Source organism: Mandrillus leucophaeus, unplaced genomic scaffold, assembly GCF_000951045.1.
Source record: "Mandrillus leucophaeus isolate KB7577 unplaced genomic scaffold, Mleu.le_1.0 Scaffold361, whole genome shotgun sequence".
In the NCBI taxonomy this organism is placed as follows: domain Eukaryota; kingdom Metazoa; phylum Chordata; class Mammalia; order Primates; family Cercopithecidae; genus Mandrillus; species Mandrillus leucophaeus.
In genome coordinates, this window is record NW_012103821.1 from 2,161,416 (window position 1) to 2,171,575 (window position 10,160).

Here is a 10,160-nt window from a genome sequence, read left to right on the forward strand (position 1 = left end):
TGGTAATTACAGAAGAAGGGGGTGGCTGTGACAACTTCTTAAAATAAGACCACAGTGAAGTTTGCCACATCGATTGACTCTTCCTTTCAGGAAAATTTCTGTGTAGCATGCAATGCTTTTGATAACATTTTTTTCCTGAGTAGAACTTCTTTCAAAATTGAAGTTAATCCTCTTAAACCCTACCACAGCTTTATCAACTAAGGTTTTGGAATATCTAAATCTTTTGTTATCATTTCAACAATGTTCATAGCATCTTCACTAGGAGGAGATTCCCTCGTATTTTATTTATTTGTTTGTTTGTTTGTTTATTTATTTATTTATTTTTTCTGAGATGGAGTTTTGCTCTTGTTGCGCAGGTTGGAGTGCAATGACGTGATCTTGACTCACTGCAACCTCCGCCTCCCAGGTTCAAGCAATTCTCCTGCCTCAGCCTCCTGAGTAGATGGGATTACAGGCATGCGCCACCACGCCTGGCTAATTTTGTATTTGTAGTAGAGATAGGGTTTCTCCATGTTGGTCAGGCTGGTCTCAAACTCGCCACCTCAGGTGATCCGCCCGCCTCAGCCCCCAAAAGTGCTGGGATTACAGGCATAAGCCACAATGTCTGTCCGAGATTCCCTCTTAAGAAACCACTCTTTGCTCATCCATAAGAAGCAACACCTCATCCATTCAGCTTTTGTTAAGAGATTGCAGCAATTCAATCACATTGTCAAACTCTACTTCTACTTCTTGTTTTCTTGCCATTTCCACCACATCTACAAGTATAAGATCATGAATTGCAGATCACAATAACAGACGTAATCATAATGAAAAAGTTTGAAATATTGAGAGGATCACCAGACTGTGACACAGATACACAAAGTAAATGCATGCTATTAGAAAAATGGCTCTGGTAGGCCCGGCATGGTGGCTCACACCTGTAATCCCAGCACCTTGGGAGGCCGAGGTGGGTGGATCGCTTGAGGTCAGGAGTTCAAGACCAGCCTGGCCAACATGGTGAAACCCCGTCACTACTAAAAATACAAAAATTAGCTGGGCGTGGTGATGGGCACCTGTAATCCCAGATATTGGGGAGGCTGAGGCAGGAGAATCACTTGAACCTGGGAGGCGGAGGTTTCAGTGAGCCGAGACTGTGCCACTGCACTCCAGCCGGGGTGACAAAGCAAAAAAGACTGCATTTTATTTAATCTGATGCAACATAAAATGGATCACCATAAAATGTGCTATGCTTGCACTTATATGCAAAGTAGTGTAGCAGATGCTAATTTAGTAGATAATAAGTATGCTTATGTTCCAATAACCCTTTTATCAGAAAGTATAACACTTAAATATATCCCCAGATACCAATAAGTTTTAATGACAACTAATACCGTAATGTTTATCACAATTGCTTGTACATACAAGAAGATCAACACATGGTCATGCAGTTGACTAAAACTATGCCAGAAAAATAATAACAAGGTTGAGAAGTGGGGAAGTAAGGCTGACAGGACTTGAGTTAAACCTAAGGAGAATGAAGAAGTCCTATCAATGATTAGATAGTAAAAAGGCAAGGCAGTCTGGATAGAAGGACTCATTAATATTAGCAGGCTTACTGGTGGTAAGTTAGGTGTGGTCCCAGATAGTGGAGCAAACTTGTCTGGTGGAGACAGGAGCTAGCATCCTTAGTACTGGGACTGGTGCCTACAGCAGGAGCCATCTCCTAAAGAGAACAAGGTGTGGGAGAAAGAAAAGACTCAGTTTCTAGTGCTCTATTTCTAAATTACTCAGCAGACAACTTTCTCAGGCTTTCTATTAGGGTTTTCAGTTGAGGATGCTTACAAAAATTTTAAAGATTCACTCTCCCCACTCCACTCTAGCATCTTTCCACCTGCTTGCAGACAAAATTTTAAGTAGGAAATCCACAAAGAGAGTAAAAGTGTTTTAAATTTACGTAAGTAGTGGAAATAACAATATAATACAAATGGGTTCTAGTTTAAAAAATCAGGCAGCAAATGCTAGGGAACTTCAAAGAGTTCATGGAAAAACTGAAAGATAAAAATAGGCCAGAGCTGGGCACAGTGGCTCAAGCCTGTAATCCCAGCACTTTGGGAGGCTAAGGTGGGTGGATCACTTGAGGTCAGGAGTTAAAGATCAGCCTGGCCAATGTGGTGAAACCCCATCTCTACTAAAAAGACAAAAAACTAGCCAGGTATGGTGGTGCACGCCTGTAATCCCAGCTACCTGGGAGGCTGAGACAAGAGAATCACATGAACCCGGGAAGTGGAGGTTGCAGTGAGCTGAGATCATACCATTGCACCCCAGCCTGGGTGACAGAGCAAGACTTCGTCTCGGAAAAAAAAAAAAAAAAGCCAAGTGTGGTGGCTCACACCTGTAATCCTGAAACTTTGGGAGGCCAAGGCAACAGGATCACTGGAGTCCAGGAGGTCGAGGCTACAGTGAGCCATGATCTTGCCACTGTACTCCAACCTGGGCAACAAAGTGAGACCCTTTCTCAAAAAAGAAAACAGATAAAAATACAAAACATAAACTTTATTTTTCAGCATAAGCTCCATCGAGTTTAAGACACTTTTGTAAGCAATGATACCATCCAGTTAGTCCATTCCACAATAAATGATGGTCCTGGATATTTAATCATGTTATTGCAGTCTTTGCAGTCTTTTTATTAACTAAAGAAAAATGGGTGCCCCTTTGAAGTTATTTTTTTTAAAGATTAGGAAACAAGAAGTCAGAAGAAGCCAAATTAGAACTCTAAAGTGGATGTCTAATGATTTACCGTCAAAATTCAAAATTGCCCTTGTTTGATGAGAGGAATAAGCAGGAGCATTGTCCTAGTGGAGAAGCAATCTCTGGTGAAGCTTACCTGGGCATTTTTCTGCTAAAACTTTGCCTGTTTCTAAACACTCTCATAATTTTTTTTTTTCTTTTTGTAGAGGTAGGTTTTGCTATGTTGCCCAGACTGGTCTTGAACTCCTGGCCTCAGTGGATCCTCCTGCCTTGGCCTCCAAAAATGCTGCGACTACAGGCATAAGCTACCCAGCCTCAAAACACCATTATAATAAGCAGGTTATTGTTATTTGGCTCTCCAGAAAGTCAACAAGAAAAATGCTTTGAGCATCCCAAAAAACAGTTGCTATGACCTTTGCTTTTGACTGGTCCAGTCCACTTTTATTTTGACTGGACCGCTTCCGCTTCTTGGTAGCTATTGCTCTGTTTGTGCTTTATCTTCAGGATTATTTTGGTAAAGCCATGTTTCATCTCCTGTTACAATTCTTGGAAGAAATCCTTCAGGATCTTGATCCCACTTGTTTAAAATTTTTATTGAAAGGCAACTGAAATTTTAAGTAGAAAACCCACAGAGAGAACAAAAGTACTCTTGTCTGTAGCTGATCTGGGTGCAATAGTTTCAGTACTCATCAAGTGGAAAGTTTGCTCAAGTTTAATTTTTCTGTCAGCATTGTGTAAGCTGAACCAACTGAGACATCTATGGTGTTGGATATTGTATTAGTCCATTCTCGCACTGCTATAAAGAACTACCTGAGGTCGGGCACAGTGGCTCATACCTGTAATCCCAGCACTTTGGGAGGCCAAGGCGGGTGGATCACCTGAGGTCAGGAGTTCGAGACAAACCATATTAGATATTGTCTGTGCTATAATTGCTGGTTCTCTTCAATGAGGGCACAAACAAGATTAATTTTTTCTTCACAAATTGCTGTGAATGGTCTGGTGCTGTTGGCTTCATCTTCAACATTGTCTCGTCTCTTAAAATGAGTTATCCATTTGTAAACTGCAGATCTCCTTGGGGTATTGTCCTCATAACCTTTATGTGAAGCATCAGTGATTTCACCATTCTTCCACCCAAACCTCACCATAAATTCGATGTGTGTTCTTGTTTCAATTTTATCAGAATTCATGTTTCTCTGATAAAAGAGCTGTTTTCTAAATGTCTTATCTTTGTTAGTGTCCCTCACTAGATCCTGTTGAGACATGTTATAAAAAGTCAGTTTATTCTGGTGCAAAAAAAATTTGAAATTCACACTTTTTTATAACACATATTTTCCTTGAAAATTTTGAAGAACCCTTATATAGATGAATGATAGATTATCAAAGTTTTCCTAAATTTGTCAGGCTTTATTCTTCACAGTTTTCAAATGAAAGGGCTTGGAGAAACCGAAGAACTAAAAGGGTTGCAGATAGAGTCCTGAAGGGAAAGAAAAATTGATATACTCACATCTTCGACCTGGGCAACAAAAGTTATGAGTCAAGATATTTGGTCACATAATCGTAAAGATAAATTAGGTTTTATGACATTTTTGTTTTTTGTTTTGTTTTTGTCATTTTAAAATAGGGACGTTTTAACTGAAATATCAATGAATAGTCCCATTCCCTATTCTCACCATTGGTACAGTGGATCTTGTTTTTCTTAATGTGGTACATATTAATAAAATTTATGAGATCTAAGGTCTATTGCATTTGAAAGATTAACCAACATAAACGGTATACTTTTATAAAACTTGTTAAAATGACAAAAACAGTTTCACATTTTTGAAAAACAAAATGATCTAAAATACTTAATATGAACTGGCATTACCTTGAACACATTGCATCATGATTACATGAAAGAGCTGCTGAAACGGTCATGTGTTTGGAGACTACTACATCTGTAAGCTTAATAGTAAACAGTTGTTTGGTTGGTTGGTTGATTTGCTGCTTAGCATCAGGACACCCACTCCTTGTGTGGGAAATGTACAATTGTGTGAGTCTATGGGTTGAAACCCAAAAAGCCTGATGCTTTTTCTCATTCCTGGCAACCGAGGGATATGACCAAATTGGGTCAATTGAATGCCCTTGCCCCTAACTGTGAACAGAGACTAGTGTTACAAAGAAGGAATAAGAGATTGGAATCAATGCCAGTGTCTTTCCTTTGCCCCATCACGTCAGGGTCCAAGTATCCAGGAGCTGTGGTCCCTTAACCAGCCTGTACCTTTGGCCATGGCACCAGCTACCTACTTTCCCTATGTTCCCAAGTTATCTGGTAACCATTCAGGAAATTATTTTCCTACTTAAGTATACAAAAATCAGTGTCAGCTTTTGCTTGACAGATTCAGTCATCCTTCAGAGATGTAGGAAAACTATCAGCAGCCAAGGGATGCTGCCAAGGCCAGTGTCTGGACTCTGCAGTTTTCTAACTTGTGATATTGGGTCACCCCACTAAGTTCCAGGAGAGCAGCAACTGCATCTGGCTTAATCATTATGGGGTGGCCAGCTCCCAACTCCATGCCCTAGGCAAACAGACATTCAGTGAGTATTTATTTGACTTTGACTTGATTGAAGAAAATAGTAACACTTGAACTCTAGGTGCCCTCAGTATCTATTACAGATTTCTTGATCATGACTGCTTTAAATTTTTTTTTTTTTTTTTTTAAAAACAAGAAAACTAACGAATGATGACCCTAAGCTTTAAATTCAAGTAAATAGAGGGCTGGTTTTTTGTTGTTTGTTTTTTTGTTTGTTTGTTTTGTTTTGTTGCATAAGCAGAAATGAGGAAGTCAAGAGGAAGAGATTAGATTTCTGTTGTGATAAATCGAATCTGCTAAATGCCAGGGCTTTTTAATTGTCTTAATCACAAGTTAAACCAGTTGTGTTGCTGCCTAGATGGCTGTATATTTGTTTAAAAGTACAACAGTCCCTCCTACTGGACTTTGATCCTGCAAAAACAACTGTTATCTAACTCACCCTCAGACTGTCACTGGAACACCTGCATGAAGAATGTTCTTTCAGTTTTTAAAAAAGATTTTGCATATATGATTTATGTCAGCTTTCAAAATGATTAGAAAACTTTTTATTTTTCTACTTTTGCTGCTTGTGACTATAGAAGAAGCAAGGATGTCATCTCTCAGTTTTCTGAATATAGAGAAGACGGAAATACTATTTTTCACAAAGACTGAAGAAACCATCATTGTAAGCTCAAGCTACGAAGATAAACAGCCTAATTCCAGCCACCTCTTTGTGAAAATAGAAGATCCTAAAATACTACAAATGGTGAATGTGACCAAGAAGATCTCATCAGATGCTACAGACTTTACCATAAATCTGGTGACAGATGAAGAAGGAGAAACAAATGTGACTATTCAACTCTGGGATTCTGAAGGTAGGCAAGAAAGACTCATTGAAGAAATCAAGAATGTGAAAGTCAAAGTGCTCAAACAAAAGGACAGTCTTCTCCAGGCATCAATGCCTATTGATAGAAATATCCTAATGCTTATATTACCACTAATACTATTGAATAAGTGTGCATTTGGTTGCAAGATTGAATTACAGGTGTTTCAAACAGTATGGAAGAGACCTTTGCCAGTAATTCTTGGGGCAGTTATACAGTTTTTTCTGATGCCATTTTGTGGATTTCTTTTGTCTCAGATTGTGGCATTGCATGAGGCACAAGCTTTTGGAGTTGTAATGACTTGCACCTGTCCAGGAGGGGGTGGGGGCTATCTCTTTGCTCTGCTTCTAGACGGAGATTTCACATTGGCCATTTTGATGACTTGCACATCAACATTTTTGGCTTTGATCATGATGCCTGTCAATTCTTATATATACAGTAAGATATTAGGGTTGTCAGGTGTATTCCATATTCCTGTTTCTAACATTGTGTCAACACTCCTTTTCATACTTGTACCGGTATCAACTGGAATAGTCATCAAGCGTAGAATACCTGAAAAAGCAAGCTTCTTAGAGAGAATAATTAGACCTCTGAGTTTTATTTTAATGTTCATAGGAATTTATTTGACCTTTACAGTGGGATTAATGTTCTTAAAAACAGATAACCTAGAGGTGATTCTGTTGGGTCTCTTAGTTCCTGCTTTGGGTTTGCTGTTTGGGTACTCCTTTGCTAAAGTTTGTATGCTGCCTCTTCCTGTTTGTAAAACTGTTGCTATCGAAAGTGGGATGTTAAATAGTTTCTTAGCCCTTGCCATTATTCAGCTGTCTTTTCCACAGTCCAAGGCCAATTTAGCTTCTGTGGCTCCTTTTACAGTAGCCATGTGTTCTGGATGTGAAATGTTACTGATCATTCTAGTTTACAAGGCTAAGAAAAGATGTATCTTTTTCTTACAAGATAAAAGGAAAAGAAATTCCCTAATCTAACAATTAAAGCATTACTGAATTCCTACTCTGGGTAGGGCATTGTGGGAGAGTAAAAGAATACAATGATACCTGCTCTTAAGCCACTTATAATCTAATTAAAAATCTGACATTAGGGGCAGAGAATACACACACACACACACACACACATATATATGTATATGTGGGTGTATGTATATACACACACATATCCGTACATGCTAAGTACTCAATGAGTGGTGGAGATGATAACACGAAAGTTCAGAGGAAGGAGACAACTTTTTTGTTGTTGTTGAGACAGAGTCTCGCTCTGTCGCCCAGGCTGGAGTGCAGTGGCGCAATCTCGGCTCACTGCAAGCTCCGCCTCCCAGGTTCACACCATTCTCCTGGCTCAGCCTCCCATGAAGCTGGGACTATAGGCGCCCGCCACCACGCCCAGCTAATTTTTTTTTTTTTTTTGGTAGAGACAGAGTTTCACTGTCTTAGCCAGGATGATCTCGATCTCCTGACCTCGTGATCCGCCCACCTCGGCCTCCCAAAGTGCTGGGATTACAGGCATGAGCCACTGCACCTGGCCGGAAGGAGACAACTTTGCAACTGCGTTGGTTTGAGAATGTTTTGTAGGCTGTGATGTGAATATGATACTTTCAGTGGTCTCCTATATGATCAATGTTAGATTTTAGGAAAATTAATCTGACAGTGAGTAGAGGGTGGAGACAGAGGCCACAAGCCAATTTAGAAAGATTTAGGGAAGAAGCAATATAGTGCAAAAAAAAAAAAAAAAAGTGATAGCACTGAGAATTGAGAAGAGCACTGGCAATTGAATTATAGGCTGTATCTGTAGGAAATACATTCACTATAAAGAAAGAAAGAAGACAGAAGAGAAACGAGGTCGAAGAACTGACCCTGTGTTGCAGGGTAAACAGTAATGCCTTTGGTAGGTTAACACGGAAGACAGGAGAAAGCTCAGCTCTGAGGGCAGAGATGCCACATTTACTTTAAAACATACTCATTTTGATGTGCTAATGAGAGCTCCAAATAGAAATTTACAAATTCATTCACTGAGTGAGAATTTACCAAATGTCTGCTATATGGGTGTTCCTTCTTTGAATACCTAGGATATATCATAATCACTAAAGAAGTTTTCTATTGCTCCCTCCAAGAGGGAAGTCTCCTTAGGGAAGGTTGGAAGAGTGAGGAGCTGGACGTCATGCCAGGAAGCAGAGTTTGTGTTGCTGTCCCCTCCCGCCCACAACCACCTAGGCACAGCAAATATTCTTAGGTTTAGGAACAATGGCTGCAGATGGGACTGTAGTTTTAAAAACTGTCCCTTTGGGAACTCAAGGGCCATGCATCCTGTACTGAGGTCTCTGCAGCCATGTGAACTACCTTCACAGCATCAGAGAAAAGATCCTTTAGATTTGTGAGACCAGTTTCCAGCCCTGCTATATTCAAGCCTGAACACTAAGACTTCCCTGTGCACCAGCAGATTTTTACTTCCTTCACTTTCAGTAAGGCATTTGGAAGCAGAACAGCCTCTTCGGACTGAAAAATACTGAGTTACCTGAGAACAAATGTGAAGTAGACGTTGAGGTGAGGCCTCTTGGAAAAACTGGACTTCCTGCTCACCTGACATAGGAAGCTTGAAAGGTTTTAATTTGAAGGGATAAGATATTTGATATTTAGTTTATTTTACTTCAAACTGTTTATGCTGATTTTAGCAGTTTTTTCAAGTCACTGAAACCGTATTCATTTACATGAACTTAGATGACTGATGACTTTTCTGCCAAAACTTGGGAAATATTAGTTGGTTACGAATGAACACTTGTCAGCATGCAGTTGGCAATATTTTTATTTTAAGAAGATTGGCAATGAAGAACCGAAAAACTAGCCTTGGAAACCTTTTTTTTTTTTTTAATTTAAGAAAATTAAAGTATCATTTGATAGGCATCCAAACCAGATACCTAAAGCATCACTCTTTTTTGATTAAAGACGTGTGTTGGTCCTTGTGAGGTGTGAGAATTGAGTCCAGTCCAAATCACTCGTCTCTGACATTTCATTTGAAACATATTGGTGACATTTTGTCTTTTGATTAAATAAAGAGAAACACTAACTTCCTAAGCGAAAAGCCAAATAACTAACTTACTTTCCTGGTCCAGTTGTAGCTAGGACATCTTATATCTGTGCGATGCTTTTTGCACTATGATGATGTATGTACCACGATGTCACTCTTTCTTTCTTTCTTTTTTGAGATGGAGTTTTCACTTTTATTACCCAGGCTGTAGTGCAATGGTGCTATCTCAGCTCACTTCAACCTCCACCTCCCAGGTTCAAGCGATTCTTCTGCCTCAGCCTCCTGCATAGCTGGGATTATAGGCACCCACCACCATGCCGGGCTAATTTTTGTATTTCTAGTACAGACAGAGTTTTACCATGTTGACCAGGCTGGTCTTGAACTTCTGACCTCAGGTGATCCACCTGCCTCGGCCTCCCAAAGTTAATGGAATTACAGGCGTGAGCCACTGCACCTGGTCAACTCTTTCAAGAAGAAAAAACATTTTAAGACCATAACTAGTCCTTGTACCTCATATAATGTGATCTGATTGTGCCATATATTCCCAGTGTGTAAACTTTTGTAGGGCCAAAGAAAAAACTTCCCTTTTGTCCTCTGAAGGTTTGCTGAACATCAACCAACAAAGGCAGATAAATAGAAGAAAAGGATTTTATTTCATCATAGTTTTATGTGACTTGGGAGCCTTCAGAATGAAGACCCAAAGGTATAAGGGGGCAGTCCATTTTATGCTTAATTTCAACAATGTATGGATAGCTGTGTAGAATATGGTTGGACAAAGAGGGTGTAATCTAATGCTATTAGACGGGGAAATCCAGTAAGACCTGTCTGCTTAGATTCTTCTTGGCCTCTCTCCATAGGACCCTCTTTGGAATGGGGGTCTTATGACCTAAACTCAGACAGAGTGAGTCATATAATTTCTTTGTGGTCAGATTTTACATAGAAACACAGGGAGAATGCTACAGTTTTT

The 10,160-nt window shown here is 39.7% G+C and overlaps 1 protein-coding gene across 1 annotated transcript; it reads left to right on the forward strand.

Annotated features, from left to right (window-relative positions):
- The first annotated feature begins 5,752 nt into the window (after positions 1-5,752).
- Positions 5,753-7,186, forward strand: SLC10A5 (solute carrier family 10, member 5). Its single transcript, XM_011989764.1, has one exon. It carries the CDS (start codon positions 5,812-5,814, stop codon positions 7,141-7,143), a length of 1,332 nt encoding a protein of 443 aa, XP_011845154.1. The 5' UTR covers positions 5,753-5,811; the 3' UTR covers positions 7,144-7,186.
- Positions 7,187-10,160: the final 2,974 nt, after the last annotated feature.

Bases quoted from the DNA above. Each gene is read 5' to 3' on its own strand.
- SLC10A5 (XM_011989764.1), top strand. From the start codon at position 5,812: ATGTCAGCTTTCAAAATGATTAGAAAACTTTTTATTTTTCTACTTTTG.